The 27,565-nt window shown below is 37.3% G+C and overlaps 1 protein-coding gene across 1 annotated transcript; it reads right to left on the minus strand.

Annotated features, from left to right (window-relative positions):
- Positions 1-722: 722 nt before the first annotated feature.
- Positions 723-27,565, minus strand: LOC121421850. The gene is made up of 15 exons (XM_041616651.1): positions 27,460-27,565; positions 24,437-24,607; positions 19,318-19,428; positions 17,705-17,763; positions 15,465-15,648; positions 13,969-14,099; positions 13,700-13,732; positions 13,101-13,191; positions 12,155-12,237; positions 11,122-11,199; positions 10,224-10,315; positions 8,847-9,273; positions 2,369-4,587; positions 1,030-1,357; positions 723-822 (listed from the first exon to the last, which is right to left on the minus strand). The coding sequence occupies exons 2-15, from the start codon at positions 24,557-24,559 to the stop codon at positions 723-725; spliced, it is 4,059 nt and encodes a 1,352-aa protein (XP_041472585.1). The 5' UTR covers positions 24,560-24,607; positions 27,460-27,565.

Raw genomic sequence — 27,565 nt, forward strand, 5'->3', positions numbered from 1 at the left:
GATTCATTTCAAAAGAGCCAGTATGCAGCAATCACTGATCATGTCTAACACTAAATTATTTTACATTTATCTTTATGAGCTACCCAATATACATAATTTAGAATTATTTGGAAATATTAAATTATTACATCACATGATATCTACATAAATGATAGTAGGATTTAAGAACAGGTACGTTTTACGGATCAACGTAAGATCAATAAAGCATAAATTCCAACAAAAGACGAGTCAAATTAACATGGTCTTCGGCAATAAATTACCAAGCGGTCTTTGTAGCTTCAATCACATCATCGAGCCTGGAATCAATTTCGATTTCTTCACTCTCTTGTGAAAATCCCCCATTATCAGGTGAACAAGCTCCAGGCGAAGGTGAAGTTCCCGGCGGAGGCTGGAACCTCTCAGTAGACTGCTGAAAGGCAATCTCCTTGTGCTGGTTCGCTGAGGAGGACACTTTCCTGTGTGTGGGACTGGCCAAGATGGGGCTCGAGGAGGGGGAAGGGCGTGGCTGGAGAGGGGGTGCAGAACGCTCCTCTTCCTTGGGTGAGAGGGGGTTGCTGTCGCCGATGGACTGGAGGAAGGTCTTGGTCTTGGTTAATTTGGAGGCGAGGCTGAGGAGAATAGAAAGCGGAAAAGATTAATCTTCAATAAAATACATGTGCTAAAAACAATATGCATCTATATAGCGTGATCTATATACCTCCACTCAACCCGGAAGAGGAAATTCATTCCTGTGTGCTGTGTAAAAGGGTTGCTGGGCTTAAGCCAGGGTAGTTATATCCAAGTCCCCCTTTGGAAGCACAATGGTGCGTGATATGGACTATGCTGCAGTCTTATGACAAAAGGAATCAACTCTGATTTTTGTTGAAACTGACTTTTTTCCTGCTATGGGATATTTTCTTTGTTTTCTACATGATGCTAAAAAAATTAGTCATGCAACCCCAATTTCTGAAATACACCCCAGCAAAAGACATTTCAATAGTAAGTAACTTTATATATTTCAACATTATAGGATTATACATGTACGTGTACCTGTCTTTGACAGATTTGAGATTAATCTGAGCAGTAGAGTTCAAGATAATCTGCTGCGTTTCCATCAATCCACTTGAATGAGGTAACCCCGACGCTGCGGCTATGATCACGTTGGGGGACGGCAGGGTGGAGCTTACCGGCGAGGGTCTCTGTGCTTCCTTCTTAGGCGACAAAGCTGGGGAATGGATGGTGGGTGAAGGGGTCGTTTTGAGGGAGCGAGGCTGGGATGAGGAATGGGGGGAGAGGTCTGGTAGACTTGTTGGTCGGTAAAGGACAGAGCCAGGGACGGGGGACTGTAGAGGGGATGGCTTCCTTGAAACTGTTGCGGCTGAAACGAAAGCACACACGGTAAATTGCCAATTAGTCCACTGCCAACTCGTCCACTCACAACATGGTCAACCTTCATTCAGTCCAATGCCATTATGTCCAACATTTCGTCTAACGATCATTTAGTCCAATAACCATTTGGTCCAATCATCACTTCCTCTAATCACCATTTCACCTAATACACAGTTGGTCTTATACTCATTTTCTTTTCATTCACTTTGCACAATCAAAACTTTAGTTTAATCAAATCAATTGGTACATGGACTTAATGGCTATCGGATCAACTGGTTACAAGAACAAATGGCATTAGACTAAATAAAAGTAGACCACGTGGTGAGTAGACAAACTGATGATAGACCCAATGGTAGTAGATGAGTTGGCAATTGGATGAATGGGCATTAGACGATTTAGAAATAAACCGCGCACATGTATTTATTTATATATATATATATATATATACATGTACTTGTTTATATTGTTATACATGTACATGTATTTCTTAAAATATATATCTGAACAAACATCTCCGTGACCTTTGACCCCATAACCCCAAATCTAGTGAGATCACAAGTCACCCGTAAATGCATCCCATGACTCGACTTCAAAGTTGATCTGCCAAAATATCCTTTAGAGAAAGGCTAATTTAGTAATGATTTACATGTATGTCATTACTTTACATGTAGGGATTTAATGATGCTAAAAAATTATGAAATCCAATTTTTTAGTATCAATCAGTCAATTAAGCACAAATACAGTATGAATGCATATGTATGTCAAGTTTTGGAGTAGATACTCTTCAGTTTTCTTTACGAAATTTTTTGAGTCATTTTTTTTACTATCAAAATCAATCTATCATCTCTTTACTTTTACCTTTTTTTACAAATATCTCAATAAAATGATTAACTATCTTTAAATTTTTCTTTTTACTTCTTACTTTATAAATTTTTGGATTCATTTTTTTTGGGGGGGAGAAGTAGAAAATCAAATGATTATTTAAGAATAAAATACTCACTGATATCTATCACCCGACTCTTCGTCTTTTTCCGCTTTGGAGATTCCGATGGGGTTTGCCTTCCTGACGATTCCTCAGCAAGTTTCTCCAGACTCTGCGATCGATCGATTTTCACCTTTGTCTCTCGCTGGGTGTACTGGCTCTTTGTTACAGACCGGATCAATTCCGTTTCAGCATCTGGAAACTGGGCATCTCCTTCCTCCATCTCAAGATCATCCTCAATGACAATCTCCAGGTTCTCGGCTGAACTGGATTTGCTTGGAGCATCGGGAATCTGAATTGAAAGCGGTGACATGGTTGACTCTGTGGCGTTTGATAAGCTAAACGAGCTGTCAACGCTGGAGTCTTTCGAGGTGTAAGACGTCGAAAGGATGCTGTCATCGGTTGATGGGTGGTCCGGGGAATGCCTCAACTTGAGAGGACTACTGCAAGATTCTTCTGATTGGTCAACTGGTTTCACCTCAGTGACGACGACTGAAGTGAGGTTATCCTGCACAAGATCATCATCATTAGAAACAGATTGATAAGATTCATCACCAAGACAAGTAATGTCTTCTCTCTGATGAAGTGTATTCGCATTTCCAACGGAATGCGCTAGGACATGACAGCTTTGGTTTTGAGGAAGGGTCTCTTCTACCTCACTTGTGGAAGAGGGAAAGGAGTCATCCGATGGGCTAAGCCCGAAACCAGACACATCCAGCCCAAACCCAGACACATCAACTGAAATGCTTTCTTGGTTGAACTTACTCACATTCTCATCCAGTCTGGAATGGTGCAATTCCTCTCCTGTTGTATGGTTCATTACTTCCTGAAATTGGACTTCCTCAGGTTCATCATTTGCTTTGATTTCTTTACTCAAAAGGCACACGTCCGGTAATATGGTTGTGTTTACACTTAACGATTCTTTGGTTTCTCCTGCTTCAGCACCTGTTGTATATCTTTGGTTTTCAATGTCTTCTGCTTCCTTTGCAGTATCTTCTATACAGACATCCTTGTCTCTCAGCTCAGACAAATGAATATCATTTAAAACAGTCTTTGAGTCTTTCTGTAGGTCAGAACCTTCCAATTTCAGGTTGTGATTATCCTCTGAGTTACTCGTTAAAGATTCCATTTGATTGCTTTCAGTTATACCAACAGGCTTGTCCACCCCACTGCATCTGATCGCAAGATGTTCAAAGGAAATTCCTCCAACTGCAATTGCATCTGGAATCCTTGCTTCCAATTCTTTCACGGCTTCTTCAGAATCTGCTCCTGGGCCACTGGTTTTACCATGCTCCTCTTGAGAACAATCACCTACGAGGACCTCTTCATCCTCAGTAATGTCTAAAGCTTTACCCTTCTCTTGCAGCATCTGACCCTGATGTGACCTATCGCTCTCGGTCAGATCATCCATCATCACCTGGCCACTTTCTTCCTCACCTTGCACTCCAATTGGAAGTTCCTCAGGTTCCTCTATGTCTGTGAGAATGGTTTGATTTGCAGTACTGGACAGATCCATGTCCATGGAATTGCCTTGGACCTGGATCTGGCCATCTGTATCCGTCACAGATCCTACCTTCTCCGCATCTTGTTTCCAGAGACCCTTCCCCCGTGGAGCTTCTATTTTATCTGAACATACGTTACTCTCATTAGAATGAGTCCAAGAATCATGCTCCTCAGAGGAATGTTCCCTAATATCCAATGAAGGTTCACTTGAGTCTAAATGACTACTATCTAAAGGGCTCAGAGCGTTCATTCCAGGGTCTGTTGCATCGGTAATTCTTTCTGATGTGTCCAACTTGTTGCTGCTTATATCCTTCGCTTCTTCAGCAACAGACTCAACGTCCCGTTGCTCTTGGTGTTCTATGACCTTACGACAATCAACAACATTGCTATTTTCCTCCTCCGCAACACAGCCATCACCTGAAACATCCACTTCTGCCAAACAAAGTCCATTCTCTCTCATGACTTGCCTGTCCACTGCATCCTGCACAGATCCACTCTGTTCACCCAAAGCAATGTCTACCGTGACAGCATCGCTGCTGCTGGTTTCTTCCTCAAGGCTCTTGTCTTTGACCACAGTATGTTCTCTTTCCTTGTCTCTGATTTCTGAGTTGATAGTATCGTTCTGAGTTGCATCCTTTGATTCTCGTCCTACCATGGTTAGACTGGTCTCTTGGATCGTATCCTGACTGGTCCATTCTAGGCTTCCTTGAAGTCTCTCCATATGAGCATCATACCTGACAGAAAAATAAGCATTTATCATTTCTGAAGGTTTCCATGGCGAAGAATAGTGTAGTAGGTTTCACGGTACACCATGTATCATTCTTGGGCAAGTGTTGGTCCTAAAAAGGACCACCCAATCTGGACATTTCGACAAGTATATTCTTGTTGTCCTCAGGAGAAAGATGTTTCGACAAGCGAGTTCTAGTCAAAACGTCGAGATTGGGTGGTCCTTTTCAGGACCAACACTTGCCCAAGGAAGATACATGGTGTACCGTGAAACCTACTACACTAAGCATTTATCACTTTAGAAAGACTGTTTGTTTGTCCCCAATAGAACTGTCCCCAATAGAACTGTTAAGACTATCTTCGCGATGATTCAGCAGAATCATCACCTTATGATAGGGCAAAGTCAGTTTTTGAGGCTTTGAATCAGATTACATATCTTGGACTTGTAATTTTTCAGAGTCTTGCCTCAATTTAAAAAAGCAACAACAGAACTCTGAAAATCGTTCAAGTAGAGACTCGACCCTGCTTCAATGACCTTGATTGCAGTGAACCCATAATAGCGCATCGTTTTACCAATCACGCCACACCAAATGAGCTGGTCGACACATTGTAAAGTACGCTATATTCTGTTCTATAAACATTCATGGGGCATAGTCTTACTAAATAAACCCTATTGCGTACTAAGTCAGCTGAATCAACGCCAATATAGTCTTAACAACATAAAACATGCTCTTATGTCCATTGCTTGCTATTTTAAGCACATGAAATCCCGTTCCTATATTACTTCTGTTGATGCTAGGATAGATCTCTATACGGCCTGAATGCGTTTTGAGTTGGGCCCATTTCCGTTACAACTCCAATTTCATTCGAAAATCGCACCATTTTATACCATTGCATTTTTTTCTTATGTTTGACATCCTTTACCCATAAAAGTATATATATTCTGAAAGGAAATTGTCTGAGGAATTCAAAAATGCAATCAGAAAAGGCATAGGGTAATGTCCTAAATAGTTAAAGGTCAAAATATGTGGAAAACTGTGAAAAAAACATACTTCCCAATAAATGTGAGAATCAGATAAACTTTACACCCTATAGGGAAATAACATGCATATTTCAACTCTTTAGAGTGAGACCTTTCCAGTGATATATAACTTGTTGGGGATAACTCTACCAAAATAACTGGGCGCAATCATCTTTTAAGACCAAATTTCACATCACAATTTTTGCGGGTAAATATGTATCAATCATGTCAATGCTTGATTTACCCCTAAAATAATAATTAGTCTTGCCTTTAGTTGCATAAATACACTTGCAAACACTAACCAGTATATTCTAATATATATACTGTGGTTATTATGAATAAAAAATGAATTCATTTGACTCAAATTGTGGGATTTGCCACCTCTTGGCTCAAAGACCGGTGGACCACAGGTTGACAACTGAGTCAGGTTTAAACATGTAAATATAGGAAAAATGTGAATGCACAATGAAAAGTTCTCATTACTGCTTAAGCTTATTTGAAATTGGTGTCAACAAAAACAACTGACAAGTTATAAATAAATCCAGACACCTGGCAAAAATACTTTGTTATTTTAGAGTGTTATATTTTAAATATACCCTCTTGCTCAACATTCTGCAAGACATGGTCTCTTGGTACTGGGTCAAATTGAATGTCAATGCACAGAACATATTTCTATGGGTACATTTGCCTCTGTTTAGTTTAATCTTTGTATTAGTTTCATTCTCAAGTACTTTTTTGTTTAGTTTTTTTTTTCATAATTTGGAAAAATATTCTCTGAACACTTTTGTGCCAGCCAAATATGTGTCATTTACTGATTTATAGAAGCAGTGTGATGTAACATTAAGAAAAAAGTAAATAGAATCAGATGAGGACTTTATTGCAACAAACAAGTTTTCATTAATTAAAATTGCATAAAAGGTGTATTTATATCTATGATGTTCCCAGAGTAATCTGAAGATTCTGACACAAAGTTATCACTATCAGTCTACACTGTCAATATTGAAACCATGAGGTCATACATGTAATTATTAAAACAATAGATTGATTGATTTATTGATTTATTTATCTGAAGTCTTTAATTAGTTTGTGCTTTTCTTTTTGAAATTTATGCATCTTTTAAATTTTATTGAAGGTGTAACCAACAACTGTATTTTATCTCTCCTCATTTCCTATACATCAGACAGTCACAATTTCAATCATGTTAATTTCATGTTTTACATCAATTAATTATATTAATTAGCTTAATTAGGTACCCTTTACCTTAAAAGTTCAAACTTGACCCACTTATGATTGAAGAATAAGCTAGTGAGCCCCAAAACTATTACATATTTAGGTACTGTGATGTTACACATTTAGTTTCTTAATGAAATGAAAATTTATGCTCCCCTCGTCATGCTCCCCTCGTCTACCACCATGCAAAAATGGCCAATTGATGTTACATAATTGCTAATTACTGGTAAACGAAGTAATCTCAAGTATTTATTTTTCTTTTAAGTAATTGGTATAAAGATTCCCTTTAATATGATACCAAATATACCCATGAAGCACATGTATTTCAAGTTTTATACCATTAATTATTTCTGTGCTTGTCGTGCAAATGTAACGATACCACCTATTTGCGGGCCCAACTTAAAACGCATGGCCATACAGGAATAATGACATATCTTATTTACAATATCCAAGCCACATATCATTGCTTGGGAGACAAGGGGACCGTTGCATAATTAAGGACAGTGATTATCCATGTTACTGGTAAATAAAACAGAAATTTTGTTTATTTCTTACACTTTTCATGTAAATTCATAGAATTCACTTTTGCACAATGGAATTCAGGTTTTTGCTTTGTACATTTTCAGTGACAAAACGAAATTTCCATTTTTAGATCAAGTTGAAAAGAAATTGCAGATTTTCAGAAACAGAAACTTACCATTTTTTGAAACAGAAAATCACTGTCTCTACATAATACAAGTCTACTATCCATCTAATCTGAATGCAACTTAGCCAAATAATCATTTTGCCTCATGAGACAATACTAATACTTTGTTTGATGTCCACTTGGTCTAAAACCACTAACTCTTTTATTAGATTAAGTTTTTCTAAACCAAATACCATGAGATAAAGTGGGAAAATGTGTAACTGATGGAGGATAAGGAAATTAGAATATCTGTGCATTAGACTAAGGCCGTGTTTATGCTTCCACTTTTCAGGCCAGAATCAGCGTTTCCAAACGTGATTAGTCCAAAACACGGTTGCGTCCATGCTTACTTTCATTTAAACGCTGTTTCAAAACGCCGATCGTAAACTCACAAAAAGGTGCGTTTGTAAACGTCGTTTGACCAGAATCAGGCTTTCTGGGGAAGTATAAACAGAACCACGATCGTAAACGTGTTTAAATGACGTCATTTGGTACATGCTTCTGGTGAGATGAAAATCCGCGGGCAAATACAGTCGTATTGCTCCTTGTTATCTCTACGTAATAACAACAATCGGAAAAAAAACTTTCAAAAAAAAGGCGCGCCCAATTTGACCTCGCTTTACGATGCGAAGCCAGCTGGAGATCATGATTTGCTCTGAAAAGTTAAGCATAAACAGCACTCCCAGAACCACGTTTACGGCGTTTTGAATCGACGTTTGAAATCGCTGATTCTGTCCTCGCAATGGAAGCATTAACACACCCTAAGTGAATATGGTTGGGCCAAACTGACAGTAAAGAAATTGGCCCATATTCTGAAGTCGGGTTTAACATAAACTCTGGCTTAAAGTTGTGGTTTAAGTATAAATCTCTAACAGTAGAGGTTTGATGTATCAGTTCATTTGACTCCCAAAACATTATTAATTACCTGGGAAGGACAAGTATGACAGCTGTCTTCACCATTAAAGAATTTGTAAAGAGCACAGTAAACATGAGAAGCAATCACTGTAAACAAAACTTTGAAATGTTTAGCTTCCCATAATTTCAGCACAGAGTTAGACCATGGTCTAAGTTAAACCCGACTTCAGAATACGGGCAAATGGGTTTAGCCATGAAGATGTTAGGCAACCTGAGGGTGACACAACATATTCTCCTCCGACATTTGCTCCAGTCTTAACATATCAGAAGGCATAGGGTTGTTTGGTTCAGGATAATGAGAAGATGAGGATTAGGGCTGGAGGTTAGATTTTATATTTGAGGAAATGTCATGGGACCGATCAGAGATAATAGACCATCTTATATTAGACTAAGGAAAGAGAAACGGATGGACTCACCCGAGAGGAAGGTCATCAGAGCATTCGCTGTCAAGTCGCTTCCTGACAACGTAGATCCCGGACTGCAATTTCATTCCGTCGTAGGAATCAAAGCTACTCCTCCGACTGCTCGCCCTCGACAACACATCCACCATCTTCTTCTCAACAGACACTGCAAGCTCCTCGACTTCACTGCCCAAGATAGATTCCTCCGCAGCCACACGCATGGCCAACTCGTGCAGGACCCGCGTCGGCATGTGGTGCCTGGCACGGGAGTGTTGGAACTGTGTCTGGAATCGCAAGACTAGTCGAGAGCACTGGACCAGCAGGCTTTGTTGGTAGAGAGAGGCAGCACAGCGGGGGATGGTTTGGAGTGTGTACTTGCGAATGCGGCCGTCGTTGTGTAAACAGTAGAGGGAGCTCTTGCTCACACTCACATCTGATAAACCTGATGATAAAAAAATATATACATTTCATTTCATTCACTTCAAATTCTAATAACAAAACATATAACATATGATTCAAATTTGAAGAAGAATACACTGAATACAAATAAAAATAAATATACATAACCAGAGAAAAAAATGTAAGAATATGGGGAGCTAGCATAGGCCAATGGCCTTCCAAATGCTGGGTTCCCGAAACTAAAACATAACCTTACTAATTATCGAAGAGAAAGAAGGAACTATAGACATCTCCAGATGTGGGTGGGCAATTTCCTAATAATATTTCAGGATTTTAGGCATCAATAAGATTTTTTATAACAGTTTTCTAAAGAGGCAAGAGAACATGATAAAAGATGAGTACATGACCCAGTAAAACAAAATGTGACCAGTCATTCCAAAACCAACAATAAGTTGCCATGGAAGAATCTCCATAAATAGCTATAACAATAATTAGTCTTCAAAAAGCAAAGAATTTGAAAATTATCTGAAAGAGTAATTCTTCTTCATAATGTCAAAACTTAAAGCTGAATAAAAGACAAGATCCAAGAGTTTCTTTGACACCATGTTTTGCTGATTTGAAGTTCCACCAGGATCAATACACAGTGTGCACACCTCATGTTTGAGTGAACCCCTTACTTCACACCTTGTTTTCCCCTAATATTTTGAAGCTCTCACTGAATTTCTTCAGCATTCAAAAAAGTACTTGTGTGGGTTTATATTTTTTATTATCATTTTTTTTATTATCATTTTTGCCATGTTATATATCATTTTAAAGCTTAGGATACATTGTACATGTGCTTTTTCACGGTCAATAAAAATCACGAAATTCATTTTGTGTGACTTACATGCATTGTTGGTTTGGGGTGGCTGGTCATAACTACATGAGTACAGGTTCTAGTGCAATCAAAATATTTAAAAAACAGAAGGAAAATGTGTTCTTTTAAAAACATACCTGAAATATCATTTGTCCAAAACAGGACATTTACTTTGACAGGATCAAAGACAAAGACTCCACGCTCATTCCACGTCACCAAGAAATGATTGCTAAGAAAAAAGAGGATAAGCATTTAAAAGCATTAAATTTACGAAAGTACCTTTGGAAGTGCATAAAGTCATTAAATGGCATAGGTTATGTGCTACACAAGAAATGAATATTAAACTATTGTTAAAAGAAGTTACAAGTTATATTTCTTCAAATATGTTGTTCCTATGACCAATGGATGGCAATCCTATCCTGCCCGATATGATGTCATAAAACAATAGGGAGTTTTTGCATCGCCGCGCAGGATGAATTCAAGAGCACAGTAAATGTATTGAAAATGCAGGTCAAATCAAAATGAACAGCTGGGAGGCCTTTGTCGAAAATTGGTGAACCGGGAGAGCAGTTTCGTCATAAGTTACAGACCTGACAAATAATTGCAAATACGTCTTTTGTCCAGAATCTAGGACGAGACTGTTTTGAATCACCGATTTTCGACAGACTTCTTGTGACGATAGACTTTTGATGGCCTTGAAAGTGTTCTGCATTGCAGTGAGAAAGCTCCCTAATGAGACAGGTCCGAAACAGCCCTGACTCTCATAGGGTGACTGTGAATCACAGTGGCAATTTCAAGAAAACTTATATTCATTCTATTGAACATTTTCACACTTCCACAAAAGTAAGCACAAAATTTTTAAATTTCACATCAGAAAATGCGAAAGCGCCCCCAGTATAAGCTTCATAGCTTAGCTCTCTCACTTTTTTTTTTCAATAAGTTTTGTTATGCATATTTCCCCCCCCCAGAAAAATTTTTGAATATAATGAAATATACCTGACTTAAAATTGTCCAAATGATTAGATGTGGACTTACCCGAGAGGACGGAGTATAGGGAAGGCTAAAGATTGAGGAGGATGTTTGGTGTCATCAGATGAGAATATCACTTCTCGCCTAGTGGAGAAAAGAGAAATCGAGGTTGATAACCAACATCTACCTCATAATCATTATTACTGCTAAACAGTTAAGTGAACATATCACTAAACATCACCATCATTCGGATTATCTTTATCATCATTACCATCGTCATCATCACCATCAACAGTATCCTCATCCTTCTCATCATCACTCCCATCATCACCACCCCCACCATCAGCGTCATCACTAAACATTATCATCATCATTGGCAACATGGTCAAATGAATAATAATAATCCTTATTGTACAACGCCTACTTAGCTTGTTGTACGCGATCAAATGGGAGGCTGAATGTCACACATTCGTACCGTTGCACACAAGACGTACCATCCAAAATGTACCATTGCACGGCTTTAGGTGACGTCACAATGCGATTTCATTGAATAAGGTAACAATGCGCGTACAGCCCGCTGGCTAAATGCGCAATGTTGTCCAAGATCATGTGCGCTTGTGGGCCCGGCTTGTGGGATTTTGCTTTTTGCTTTCAATATTTTTGCTCCCTTTTCATAGATTACTGGAGGGAAAAACTCTTGTGTTTTTTCATATTTTCGCTAGATTCCGAGGCGTTGTACAACACAAATAGCGAATATTCTTATTCGTGCAATGGTGCGAGATTTCACATTCGGTGAAAGAAACGCTCTATTCAACTCGGCTAACGCCTCGTTGAATAGAGCATCTTTCTTTCACCTCATGCGAAATCTCGCACCATCGCACTCATGCCTATTCGCTATTTGTATATTATCACCATCACCATAACACACATGTATCATGCACTGAATGTTTGTGAAAACAATCAAACTTACGAAAACTACAATTTTCTCCTTTCCTTTTCATGAAATTTTCAACAAAAATAATGCTCGTTTAATTTTCTCTCTATCAAACATTCCATTTCAACAGGCAACCAGACGCTTGTACTTCAGTTAAAAACTTACCCTTTCCCCATGACTGGAAGCGGGGGCGTGGCTAGAAGCTGTTTGAACTGATGGGTGTTGAGCACTTGACAAAGTGTATTGGCCTTCACAAGGGGTAGAGAAATATAAACAGCAGATGTTATTAATCTGTACATGAATCTAGGAAAGTGGGATTGAATGGGGATTGGAAAAGGACACACTTTAAGCCAAACATTTGTATTTCCAGAAATTTTAAGAATTACTCACAAAAAGGAGAAATGTAATAATCAATAATCCAGGGGTGCGAGTGGTCACAAATAAAAAGAACTGAAAAAAGCTGAAGAGTGTTGAAAAAAGTCTGAAATAAAAAGAGCTCCCATTCTTTTTGTACAGAGGAAAGCCAAAAATAAGCTGAAATTAAGCTGAAAATCAAAACAAAAAACTATGAAATCAGATAAAAATCTGAACTCTCACACCCCTAATAATCATTAACATACAAAATAGCTGCTACATAAACATCAAAAAGCAAGTAATGAGAACTTTATCTACTAAAAATAATGGCAATTTAAATTCAAGGAGAACAATAAGCAGAATAGAAAAAAAATACAAGGAAACGCAAACTAAACACAAAGATTTGTAATTTTTCCATAACTTTCTACACGATACTCAAATTTTTGCAATTTATTTCTTAAAACTCTATTCTTTATACCAACAATTTCAACTTCAATATAAGTTCATACGCATTGGTTTATCATGTCTCAAAATTTTACTGGAATATTAATTGGTTATTGGACATTTCTTTCAAAAAAATATTTGCTTATTTTCAATGTTGTTGCGGTTATGATTTACATCAAATATTTCACTGTTTATGTTTATATATATGTTTTTACTTTGTAAATCTTTCTCAATTCAGCCACTGGCTGCGATGAAATGATGATAAAACCTTCAATTCAATTCAATTCGATAGCATTATAGATAATAATGTTACCTCCCACAGTCTGCTCCCTGGCCTTGCACAAAAGATAGAGGGCTTCTCACTTCCAATCTTACTCAAAAAACAAGCTCCATAAGCACCATCTCTGTATATCAAATGATCAAAAGTCAATAATTGCTAATAAAATTAACCAACGTACATGTAAATAGGAAAGATTAGTCTGGTTTTAATATCTAAATAGAGTAAAAGAGTATAAAACTTTGATGGATCCGGGAAATTTGCAGGTTTAACTGCAATTGTATAAAATTCTAATTTTTACATAAAATAAATTATTCAGTTTCAGTATGGTTTATTTTCATATCTCATAAAATATCAAATACAATGTAATATCCATCAAAAGACAGTAAATCATTAATAATAAAATAATACAATACATCACCATACAATTGAAAGTTTAGATTGGAGACAGATTTATCAATAAGATGAGGATATGAAGGGCAAACTATTAAAATAAATTATAAATATGTTCAGACCTTAAAGGAGAAAAGATATACACATACATTTTATGTATTAACGTTGAGATTATTGTATTGAGTTTAAGATTCTGAAAGTTGATGTCGCTAATCAAATGAACAGACAATGAAAGTACTAACCTTAGTTTTGAACCAATCTGGAAAGAGAGTCGCCTGAACAATGAAAACAAACAATTGAAAACTTGGTTAAACTTAATCATTAAAAGGGCAGTTTCAACCAACATCAAGTTATTTTATGATATAAATAGGGGTTAACCAATAGAAAATTTCATCTCTCTTTAATTCATTAAAAGGTTTTTGTGAAGAGTTTTATGAAGGTCGGCTGGGTAAGATAACAGCAAACAAAATTTGTCCTAAGCATTATCACCCATCATAAAACACTAACTTACTTTTTTGGGTCGCATAAGTAGCACCTCGTCAGAGTAGAGATCAGAAGTCTCTCTTCAGCAAAGTCCATCTGAACGATGCTAGAGTCGACATCAACAACCAACTCGGACTGGAACTTGAAGAGGCCTGATGGCTAAGAATAGAAATGATGATCGTCAGTCATCATCATAGTAATATGATGATCAGAATGATGATAGAGATGATGATGATTGTGAGGATTTTGAGCGTAGTGATGATGGGAATAACGGCAAGGATCAAGATCATGATCTAAATCATGATGATTATGATGATGATGATGATGATAATGATGATGATGATAAAGATGATAAAGATGATTCAGAGGATGACAATGAGGATGATGCTGATGGGAGCAGGGATGATGTTGATTCTGATGATGGTAACGGTGATGTTTTTGATAAGGATGATGACAATGATGATGATGAGTATTTTCTTGATGGTAAAACTGATGATGCTGATGTTGATTTTGATGATGATGATGATGATGGAGATGATGATGATGATGAAAATGATGAAGATGATGATGATGATGGAGATGATGATGGAGATGATGATGATAATGATGATAATGTTGATGATGATGATGATGTTGAAGATAATAAAAACACTAACTACAACAATAAATAATAAAATATCTATATTACATCTAGCCTGTTTATAGACAGAACCTCTGAGTAATTTGAGATGTCATTGAAGCACAGCTTTGTGTTTCTAGTTACATATTGCTACATTAGCTTAACGCAAAATTTGCATCCATTACAATGTAGCATCTTTGTTCGTATGGATTTGATCTTGTATTCAGTTGCGGATGTTTGAAAAATTGAAACTAGCAAGCAAGAATGCAAGGCCTATGTGTCAGTCTGCATGTTGACCTTGTATTTGCTCATTTTACTGCATCGTGTCGCATTTTATACCAAGTTTGTCTGGGTTTGGCCAATATACCGCTGAACGCAAGATGACGGCACAAATACATATAATGTGAGCAAGACTTAAAGATAAACTCTCATACTGGTTACACCAAAAAAGAAAACTTACACAGAATTATAAAAACTATAAATAAGTGTTCTGCAAAGCCATTCTTCAGGAAAAAATATAAATACAGAGTAATGATCAAAAGAAGATCAGCAAAACTACTGAAAAATGCCAGTCCACTTATAGTGTGGTCCCACATGTTGTTTCCTGAATGAGCTACACCAGGAAAAGCATATGGTAATGAAATGAATATAATTTCAAGCAAGCCTGAATTTGTTTTAAATAAAAGCATTCGGATGTACGATAAACAATTCAGGATTGATTCCAGCCATTTCCTATCGAAATTAGATGTCTATACCTAAATTCAAACTTGGCTTTCACACAATCATAAATATAATGACACTGAAATCAGAACGTTAGGCCTTTTAATCACATTTAAACCTATGTATAAATGTGAGCCCTCCAAATAATTTTGCAAAGTCTCATTCATGTGTTAACAGTGACATACCTTACTGCTATCTGTATTTGTGACAGTGATGCGCCCTCTGTCATCTCCGGAGAATAGTCTTAGCCCCGCCCCATCCCAGCAGAGACTGGTGATTGTGTGGTTACGATGGGTCTGCGTGGCTACCAGTCTCTCTGCCTTCTGCCTCGAGGAAATGTTCAGCTGCCATGCGATGACTGCTCCTCCACTTTTCACAAGGAAAAGGGTTGAATTCGACAAAATATTCAAATAGTAACAGGTAAAGTTTAAGAACGGGACTGAATAGTGAATGCTTACAACAAATTAAATAGGGCAATTCCATAAAATACTGTATGTACATGTACATCCGACCGCCTATATATATGTGGGACCTTCACAAAATTTCCTTTTCGTTTATGAAGTTAATCAAGACTTGAGAAAAACGGGGGAGGGGATCGGACGTTCAAAAAGTTGATCATATTACAGAATTGCCCAGTAGTAGTAATAGTAGTAGTAGTAGTAGTACTAGTAGCAATAGTAGTAGTAGTAGTAGTAGTAGTAGTAGTAGTAGTAGTAGTAGAAGTAGTAGTAGTATTAGTAGTAGTAGTAGTAGCAGTATTAGCAGCAGCAGCAGCAGCAGCAGTAGAGCAATTCCATAGAATATGTACATCCGACCCACTATATGTGGAACCTTCACAAAACTTCCTGTCTCTGATTTCTTGTTCTTTTGACAGTCTGTTATGTTGTCAAAGGATCATGACTTGGTCAGTTTATGAAGTTAATCAAGACTTGAGAAAAACGGGGGAGGGGATCGGACGTTCAAAAAGTTGATCATATTACAGAATTGCCCAGTAGTAGTAATAGTAGTAGTAGTAGTAGTACTAGTAGCAATAGTAGTAGTAGTAGTAGTAGTAGTAGTAGTAGTAGTAGTAGTAGTAGTAGAAGTAGTAGTAGTATTAGTAGTAGTAGTAGTAGCAGTATTAGCAGTATTAGCAGCAGCAGCAGCAGCAGCAGTAGAGCAATTCCATAGAATATGTACATCCGACCCACTATATGTGGAACCTTCACAAAACTTCCTGTCTCTGATTTCTTGTTCTTTTGACAGTCTGTGATGTTGTCAAAGGATCATGACTTGGTCAGTTTATGAAGTAAATCAAGACTTGAGAAAAACGGGGTAGGGGATCGAACATTCAAAAAGGTTGATCATATTATGGAATTGCCCAGTAGTAGTAGTAGTAGTAGTAGTAGTAGTAGTAGTAGTAGTAGTAGTAGTAGTAGTAGAAATGGTAGTAGTAGTAGTAGTAGTAGTAGTAGTAGTAGTAGTAGTAGTAGTAGTAGTAGTAGTAGTAGTAGTAGTAGTAACAGTAGTAGTAGTAGTAGTAGTAGTAGTAGTAGTAGTAGTAGTAGTAGTAGTAGTAGTAGTAGTAGTAGTAATAATGGTAGTAGTAGTAGTAGTAGTAGTAGTAGTAGTAGTAGTAGTAGTAGTAGTAGTAGTAGTAGTAGTAGTAGAAGTAGTAGTAGTAGTAGTAGTAGTAGTAGTAGTAGTAGTAGTAGTAGTAGTAGTAGTAGTAGTAGTAGTAGTAGTAGTAGTAGTAGTAATAGTAGTAGTAGTAGTAGTAGTAGTAGTAGTAGTAGTAGTAGCAGTAGCAGCAGCAGTAGGGCAACTCCATACTGTATGTACATCCGACCCCCTATGTAAGTGAGACCTTCATGAGATTTCCTGTTCCTGATTTCTTCTGTTACAGATAAATACCAGTTGTGTTAACGATCTCAAAATGACTTCAAACAGAATCGAATAGAACTACCCCACAAGGGTTTGTATTTATAAATGAACAATATGTGCCAAATAGCTTTGAAAGAAAATGCGTAATTGCTGAGAAATTTGCAAAATAAGCATGGAATCCCATCAATGTCGGGTATTTTTCCAAACAATATTAATACACTGTCCCACATGAGCTTTTTTGTGTAAGTGATCATCAGAATTATCGGTTTTGAGCTAAGATTTCATGATTTCACAAACATAAGTTTTCATTAATACATGTATACCAGATCTAGATGTATGATAATATGGTGATGATTAACCTTGATTTTAAAGACTGTCTCATGAAATAATTGTTAGCTGCAGCTACTATATTTTACATTTAAGACTCTGCATTATGCACTGTGGAAATGTGAAAATCAAGGGTCTGTGCATGCAGACTAATTAAGCATCTCTAAATCACATGCAAAGTAACACCATAATGAGATTCCAATTGTTATTTCCATCAAAACCTAATGTTTATTACCTTGTTGCCAAGCCGATCACTTTTTCATTTGGAGAGAAAAGAGCTTTTGTGAGTCCTTCCTGTGAAGACAAATAATATATTACTAACAATAACAATAATATGAGACATTTACAGTGTATATAATAAAATGCATGCAAAATATGGAATAGCCCAGTAGCAGAAGAAAAATTAATAAGAATCAATTATCCCAGGGGCCACTCAACTATATATAGTACGCATGCTTGATCAGAGGATATACAAACCCTCCTAAACAGTGCCGTGGCCCTGGAGGTGCCGTGGCCGAGTGGTCTAAGGCGCCTGGCTATACATGGAAAGTCCGGGGTTCGATCCCCGGCCGTGGCACCTATGTCCATGAGCAATGCATTTAATCTGGAATGCTCTTTTATACTGCTTTCAAATAAATGGAAATGCTATATGCATTATTGTTAACTAGGTGTGCACTTGTTAAAAAAAAAAAAAAAAGTTTTATCCATTGGTAAAATCTTTACCCTATTCAAGTATTTTCATGTGCATTTTTGACAATTTCGATCCCTTAACACGTACAGGTATAATCCGTAAAAATATATGTTGTTATATACATATCCATTTTGGCCTTTTATAACACCATAAATGAGTCACGCGCGTTATGTGCCATGATCAGCAAAAATTACCTTTGACACTATTATTTGGTGGCGCATGTGCACTGCAATATACATGTAGTTTAGTCCCCCCCCAGTCAATAACAATGTTGATGGATTTTACCTTCAAAATGTTTCTCTCATTTCTGTGCATTTATAAAACACATCAGGGGGAATTTCCCTTTTTAAACAAACATTACAAATTTTATATTACCCCGGCTAAGCTAGACTACCGATGTTTACACATGGTTTGCATGTGACTAGAACTTCACATAACCACAATTACATGTAATAAATAACATACAATCATGTGATTCTACATGATACCAAAGTTGACCTTGTTGTATAAGAGAGCAAGTTCATATTAGTCTCTGCAGCACAGACTCAAATCTGACACTTTCGACGATATAATTTCCTTCAGCAAGGAATTCATCCACAGTGTGCTGCACTCAACCCAGGTGAGGTAAATGGGTACTGGCAGGAAGTAATTCCTCAAAAAGCTGTGTGCACCTGAATAGGTAGACTAGCTTAGCCAGGTAATAATAATAGCAGGGCCCGCTGGGAGAACAGTTTTCGGAACTTAAGTGGCTACCATGGGTAAATATTTATTATTATTATTGCTATTATATAAAAATTTAAAGACGGGCGATGTGTGAGATTTTAATCAGGGAACTGCTCTTCAGTGACAAGTCACCAGGCGTTGTATATGAGGATAGGCTGTGATTCAGGCATGAGACCCTGAAATGCCTGGTATTACCAGGGGCCGCGGAACGGTTTTCAAAGTGCGGGGGGGGGGGCTGACCATGCAAATAAAATCACAATCATATGGTCATTTTTACGTTTTTGTACACGGTTATAGAAAAAAGTGGGGGGCTGAAGCCCCCTCAACCCCCCCCCCCCTGCTTCCGCTGCCCGTTACCCCCGATCTGGCAAAGTTGAATAGTTAGATCACATCATCATGTCACTTGACTTGGTTAAATAGTCTTAACTTCATACCTTGTTACCAATCTGCATCAAGTATTTGAGTGTATCCCTCTGGAAGATATAGAGACCACCATGTGATGATCCCAGTGCTACGTACTGACGACAGCAAGTAATACATGTGTACTGAAAATAATAATAGGTGAGTAAATGACTGCAAATTTGTAAAATACCGAACAAAGAAATCCAAGTAAATTAACCAAAAACATATAAGTAAACATTCAAATAACTCTTCAATGTGACATATAAATCTAAATTCCTAACAACCAGTGGCGGATCCAGGATTTTTCGAAGGGGGGGGCACATTTTCCCAAGGAAAATTTTAAGAAGGAAAAAAAAGGGTTTTAACCAAAAATTAAGGGTATTTCGTCCAAGAAAAATTTGACAAGCGAAAGTTTTTTTTTCATGTTTTAAAAAGCATTTTTACATTACAAAATCTAATTGCGCCTCTCAAAAAGGGAGTACGGACTAGCTCCCCCCCCCCCCCCTTTCTGGATATGCTAGCGCCTAACATCATACCAAGCAGAAAAAGGGAAAACAGTTGAGAGCCTTGTAAATAACTATAGATTTTTCAGACATTCCCAAAGGCTCTCAACATTACTACAAGCTGGTAAGAAGCTGGTTTGGGGGTACTTTCGAATGTGTGAAAAAAAAAATGGCATCTACGTCCGCTTTGTTGGGTGGTCTTATTTGAGAGTGGGCGAAGGAGATAGGGCAACTCATCCGGGGAAAAAATTACATGGGGGCTTGGGGCAATTTGCCCAAAAAATGGTAAAACGAGTCCTGGAAAATCCCAAGTCACTGCAACATTAAATGCTTGTCCAATGTTGCAGATTAAAGGGGAATGAAACCTTTGGAACAAATAGGCTTGTGTAGAAACAGAAAAATCAAAGAATAAGAATAAAGAAAGTTTGAGAAAAATCGGACAAATAATGAGAAAGTTATGAGCATTTGAATATTGCAATCACTAATGCTATGGAGATCCTCCCATTGGCAATGCGACAAGGATGTGTGATGTCACTGATGAACAACTTTCCCCTAGGTGGACTATAAAATACCCTCAAAATGTCTCTTTTTGCTTTTTCTTACGATGATACAAACTCTTTATCCATTATGTATTCTTAAAAAATATGTATTACATGCCCTCATGTAAAAAGAACACATGATCTATGGATAGATGTGATAAAAGAGGCAATTCAAGTGAAATATATACTAAAGTAATGGGGAGAGTTGTTCATCAGTGACATCACACATCTTTGTAGCATTGCCAATTTGCTATCTCCATAGCAATAATGATCGCAATATTCAAATGCTCATAACTTTCTCATTATTTGTCCGATTTTTCTCAAACTTTTGTTGATCTGTTTCTTTGATTTTTCTGTTTTCACACAAGCTATCTTGTTCCAATGGTTTCATTCTCCTTTAAGGCAGTAGGATGTGAGAAGTAGCCACCAAAAATTACAAGTTTTTGTATGCAACGCATACATGATTCCTTTGAAATTACATCATGACTTGAGGAGTCCACACTTCTTCTTCTTTCAGTCTGGTCAGTCCGCCACTGGTGTACATGTATTGTGCTTGTCAAGTGCTGAGTGTACCGTGCAAGTAAACACTTCTACAATGGACTCTATGAGAAGCTAAAAAACCAGACTGAAGCTTAAAGGTAAATGCTAGTTTTGGTAACGATATCAAAATGAGTTCGTACAGAATCCAATGAAATGACCACCAAAGTGTCTGTTTGTATAAATAAAACGCATGTGTCAAAGAATTCTGGAAGAAATTGTGTAATTGCTGAGAAATCAGCAAATAAGCACAGGAATCGGGTAGGGCGTCGGGCCCGACGAACTAAGCAATAATTATACATTGTCCCACGTGCGCTTATCTGTGTTGGGGATCTTCGGTGTGAACATTTTTCAGCGTAGATTTCAAGATTTCACAAAGTTCAGTTAATGTAACTGTACCAGATCTAGATCCTCGATGATATACTGACAATTAAGCCTTGTTTTACAGACTTTCTTATTAACAAAGCTTGACACACTGCACTTTCAGCTAAAAAGCTCCAATGAGGTGCAGATGACAGTGACAGACGGTAATGAATTCCACAGCCTGATGTTTGAAGAAATCCTGTCCTCGCATAGGGAGCCTGGAGTTTATGTAGATTTCCACTCCATGTCTACATTCAACACAAGTCCACCCCAACAAAAAGTTGATTTGAATAAAAAGAGAAAAATCCAACAAGCATAACACTGAAAATTTCATCAAAATCGGAATTTGTAAAAAGAAAGTTATGACATTTTAAAGTTTCGCTTAATTTCACATAACCGTTATATGCACATCCTGATGGGTATGCAAATGAGGAGACTGATGACGTCATCCACTCACTATTTCTTTTGTACTTTACTATATGAAATATTCTAATTGTCTGCTCATTGTCAAGTGATACAACAATTAATTCCTCCCTGAACATGATTGTTTAATACTATATGATTCAGTCAAGTTGGTCCTTATTGTCAAATCTATAAAGAATGAAATATTGTATATATAATTCAAACAATAAAAAACAAAAGAAATAGTGAGAAATAGACATCGACTGAGTCACCAAGTTGTGCATATCACCATTTTGTGCAATTGTGAAAAATAAGCGAAACTTTAAAATGTCATAACTCTCTTATTTTACATCCGATTTTGATGAAATTTTCAGCACTATGCTAGTTTGATTTTTCTCTATTTATTCAAGTCAGCATTTTCCTGGGGTACACTTGACCTTAATAGGCTTTATCAATGGGTAGGGGAAGGCGGGGTAAGTTGAGCATAGGGGCAAGTTGAGCCACCAGCCCCAGGCCAATAATGAATTACAGGTAGTCAGACATTGCGGTGGTGTCATGTATTGATGACCCATAGCATAACCCCTAACCCCACCACATTGTTTTCAAATTTGAAACAAAAAGTAGTTTTTTAGAGGGAAAAACATGAATTTCAGCCAAAAAAGTAAAAAAGAGTGCGAAATAGATAAGTGCTTTATAAACACACGCGTCTTTAAATATAATAAAGACATGATAACAACATTATTAGTCCAGGTATGGATCTTCATTCTTGTCAGTCTTTTATATGATGGATGCATAATAAATGTGTGGATACAAAATTATCGCACTAAGTTCGGACTAGGGTAAGTTGAGCCAAACAGCATGGGGCAAGTTGAGCCATGGTAATTCCTATGGTAATGTATCTTAAACAAGTGGAATGCCTCTGGCCGTCTCACCTGCATCACGCGGTTCAATATAGCAGCAGTGCTGACTTTGAAAACTACTCTAACTCGCACAAGATGTTCAGTGATACATGGTTACTCTTATGTCCAAGTTTAATGAACTAGACCAATAAACTTTCAAAGTTATGATGATAATTCAACAGATACCCCCGATTCGGCCAAAGTTCATTGACCCTAAATGACCTTTGACCTTAATCATGAGACCTGAAACTTGCACAAAATGTTCAGTGATGCTTGATTACTATTATGTCCAAGTTTCATGAATCAGATCCATAAACTTTCAAAGTTATGATGGGAATTCAACAGATATCCCAATTCGGCCAAAGTTCATTGACCCTAAATGACCTTTGACCTTGATCATGTGACCTGAAACTTGCACAAAATGTTCAGTGATGCTTGATTACTATTATGTCCAAGTTTCATGAATCAGATCCATAAACTTTCAAAGTTATGATGGGAATTCAACAGATACCCCCGATTCGGCCAAAGTTCATTGACCCTAAATGACCTTTGACCTTAATCATGAGACCTGAAACTTGCACAAAATGTTCAGTGATGCTTGATTACTATTATGTCCAAGTTTCATGAATCAGATCCATAAACTTTCAAAGTTATGATGGGAATTCAACAGATATCCCCAATTCGGCCAAAGTTCATTGACCCTAAATGACCTTTGACCTTGATCATGTGACCTGAAACTTGCACAAAATGTTCAGTGATGCTTGATTACTATTATGTCCAAGTTTCATGAATCAGATCCATTAACTTTCAAAGTTATGATGGGAATTCAACAGATATCCCCAATTTGGCCAAAGTTCATTGACCCTAAATGACCTTTGACCTTGGTCCTGTGACGTGAAACTCATGCAGGATGTTCAGTGATACTTGATTAACCTTATGTCCAAGTTTCATGAACTAGGTCCATATATTTTCTAAGTTATGATGACATTTCAAAAACTTAACCTCAGGTTAAGATTTCGATGCTGATTCCTCCAACATGGTCTAAGTTCATTGACCCTAAATGACCTTTGACCTTGGTCATGTGACATGAAACTCTAATAGGATGTTCAGTAATACTTGATTAACCTTATGGCCAAGTTTTATTAACTAGGTCCATATACTTTCTAAGTTATGATGTCATTTCAAAAACTTAACCTCAGGTTAAGATTTGATGTTGACGCCGCCGCCGCCGTCGCCGTCGGAAAAGCGGCGCCTATAGTCTCACTCTGCTTCGCAGGTGAGACAAAAACAAACCATACAAATCGATTGAAATGCTGGCTGAAAGGAGCAAATTTACATGACTGCTCTTTTCATTAAGGATGATATTATTTATAGAGAATTAGAAAGTGAAAGACTTTAAATAAAAGATTGACATGCTGGTTCTCCCTTCATACACTTTGTACATAGTTTTTGTGGCTCAACTTACCCCAGAAGGTGGCTCAAACTTACCCCATATATGGGGCAAGTTGAGCCATTTGACATCGTTTTTTTCAAAGGTCACGATGACTTTCAGTGTGGGGATAGAAAGTTATATATATAGGTGGAATTGGAAAATATTTCAGAAGAATTAAATTTTAAGGCAAGGTACTTATTACGACAAGATTATTAATCATATAAATTCTAACATGCAAAAAGCAAAACCTGTCACAACTTACCCCGCCTTCCCCTACTCACCAGGGGTAAAAAAATTAATTGTAAATATTTCTCGGCTACATTTTCACCAGCTTAACTTGGCTACACTATAATACAGGGAATACAGAACCGTCTGTGAGTTTCAAGGGCTTTTTTTTTAGATTTTCAGGGCTTTGCGGGCATTTTCGGGTGCAAAATTTGCCTTGGGTCCCCATATGACAATTTCCCTGCACTCACCTTTAACCTCTTTGACCCTTGGACAGGAAGTAAGAGGTCGTCATGTGACCTCAGATCGGTGAAGATGTGTGAGGTCCTGTCGTCTTCCGATGTACGAACACTAGCACGCACAGGGCTATCCATAGTCAGTTGACTTCAATGCACAGTCAGGCAGAAGTAGATGCACTAAATCTACATGTAGATAAATTCAACACAATATTATGAAGAAAAAAATATTTATAAAGAATCATGACTACAATGTATTAGGGTGTTGCAATGCAAGAAACTTGGAATTAAAGGGATGGTCCAGGCAGAAAATATGATAGAGTAGAATTCACTTAGCAATATGCCGAAAATTTAATCAAAATCGGATTACAAATAATAAAGTTATTGAAGTTTAAAGATTAGCAATATTTTGTAAAAGCAGTCGTCATGAATATTCATTAGGTGGGCTGATGATGTCACATCTCCACTTTCTGTTTTCTTATGTTATTACATAAAATCATAATTTTTTCATTATTTCATACTTGTGTGAATAATATGTCTCCCTTATAATGAGATAAGTTGCAGCAATAAATATTTAATGCACTATTCAGTTGTCAATCCATTTTTTATAGTTCCTGGAGGAAATAATTTGAATAAACCTCATTTCATATAATAAAATACAAAAGAACAAGTGGAGATGTGACATCATCAGTCCACCTTATGAATATTTATGACAACTGATTTCCCAAAATATTGCTAAAATTTAAAATTCGATAACTTTGTTATTTGCTATCCAATTTTGATGAAATTTTGGAATTTTGCTAAGTGAATTCTACTCTATTTATTAAGCTATACATACTTTCAGCCTGGACCACCCCTTTAATTGCAAGACAATTTTACGGGTAGGCTAGGGAGGAAACATTGAGTGACCGATTGGTTTGAATGGCTTGCCGCCGATCGCTATTCGATTAGTAAAATTCACACTGTTCGGATATTCAGCACATCCCAGTTAGACACTTGGGATCACTCGAATACTCAAGAAATAGTAACAAAATGACAAGATAACAATGATATTTGTATTTAAATTTAAAAATGACGTTATTGAGGTAAATGTAATTTGTCAATGAGTGGAGCACTTCTGGTAGTCTCACCAGCATTACACGATTCAATATAGCAGCAGTGCTGACTTTGAAAACTACTATAATATAATTATTCACAAAAAACACCATTCATATAATGATACAATACCATGTTCATTGACTTGAAATAACATAACGTGGCCTCAGACTTGTCAGTGATGCTTCATTACACCTATATTTCATTTCTATATTTCATAAACTATAGGCCTGTCCATAAACTTTGAAAGTTATAAACACCAATTTGATAATTACCTCCAAAATGGCCAAAGTTCATTGACCTTAAAAATGTTCTTTGGCCTTGGCCATGTGACCTGAAACATGCACAGGATGTTCTGTGATACTTGATTACTCTTAAGTCCAAGGTTTTGAACTAAAACAATACATTACACTTTCAGAGAGTTATGATGGTACAAATACCTCCAACATGCCCCAGTTACAGGTTCAAATGATAACACAGATATTTCAAATGAAAATATTGGTTTAGGAAAGATTTTTCATTGGAACAATAACCTAAAAGTTTATCTCATTCATTTCATAAAGTTTCTTGACATAATTGGACATGTCACAATTTAGATCAAAAGCTTCAGTCTCTGTAAATTTGGTTGTTCAGCTTAACTCCGTTGGCTTCACTCACCAAATACAGAGACCAAAGTTCTAGCGCGACAGCCGAGGTAAGTCACTGTTTTTGTTCCTTTTAACTTGATTTTCCCCGTTTTGGGGGCAATTAATGCCAAGAGGGCCCTATTATTAATTTGCATGTAGGTCGCATTGATTTTCAAAAGTTTTATTCAATAAAAACAAAAATTGAAGAGCCCTGATGGGGGTATTTTACATTAAAAGTCCCCTACTGGTGGCTGCACGATAGCGAGCCATCTGTGTACAAGGAGAATTAAAATTTTTAAAAAAGTAAAAAATTAAAGAACTCCTCGAAACAAACAGCTGTCTAACTTTTAGTCACGAGTATGACAATTCGACATGTTTTCAAAAGACAAAATGCAATAAAGTCATGTTTGATGCAGAAGTTCAAACTTTGTTTTATTTCAAATTACTCATGTAAAAAAAAACCCCGCGAGCCCAGGGTGACCAGATGTCCCGTATTTCCCGGGACCATCCCGTATTTTGCTCCTTTGTCTCGGCGTCCCGACAAACCCTTCCCGGGAGGCCTATTTGTCCTGTATTTCAGAATATTGAACAACATTTAGTTAGAATCTAATACATTTTAAAGTGACAAATTTTCGTCAAATAACCAAAAGATGACGAAGATGTCTTTACACGTTTGTTCATCTTCCCTTTCTTTCTTTTTCTTTCTTCTATATTCAATTCAAAGAATGACAAAAACATGTTTTTCTCTCTTTTATTTTTTCTTTTATCCTTCTTTAATTCTTAATTTCTTTTCTTATTTTTTTCTAATTCATTTCCCCCTTCATCTTTTCTTCCTTTCTTCTCATCGCTTTTCTTTCGTCTTTTCTTTCTCCCCTTCAATTCTTCCGTTCACCCTTCCTTTCAATTATTTTTATTATTCACAAATCTTACACTGTCTAGCCTTTCTTCGGTTATCTTTTTCTTGATTGTCCCGTATTTCGTTTTGTGAAATCTGGTCACCCTGCGCGAGCCTTCACCTTGTGTTGGTTCAGGATGGATGATGTTTGTTGAGCTCGCTCCTCACTCATCCATGCTCAGCTCAGCTCAGCTGCCGAAGCCGGACGGTCAGCTAATACTTCGCGATGCTCACGCGCCGAAGCTTCGCGGGGAAATACTGCACCCTACCGTAGGCGTAGTCTAGCTCAGTCCGGGCTCAAAGTCACCAAAGAACGGGCAGCCTCAAATCGAATCGGAGCACTCATTTCAAGAAACTGAACGGTGCATGCAGTGAGAATGCATTAAAATCATTTACTGATACCGTACCGTACTTACAACTACATTGTCAGCTTCATCTTTTAGTTGTAAACTTGTAGTCAATCCCGTGAATGACGAAAAAGTTTCATCACTCGCTTCCATCCATCAACATTTACTAGATTCTCGACCC

Source organism: Lytechinus variegatus, chromosome 9, assembly GCF_018143015.1.
Source record: "Lytechinus variegatus isolate NC3 chromosome 9, Lvar_3.0, whole genome shotgun sequence".
Taxonomy (NCBI): domain Eukaryota; kingdom Metazoa; phylum Echinodermata; class Echinoidea; order Temnopleuroida; family Toxopneustidae; genus Lytechinus; species Lytechinus variegatus.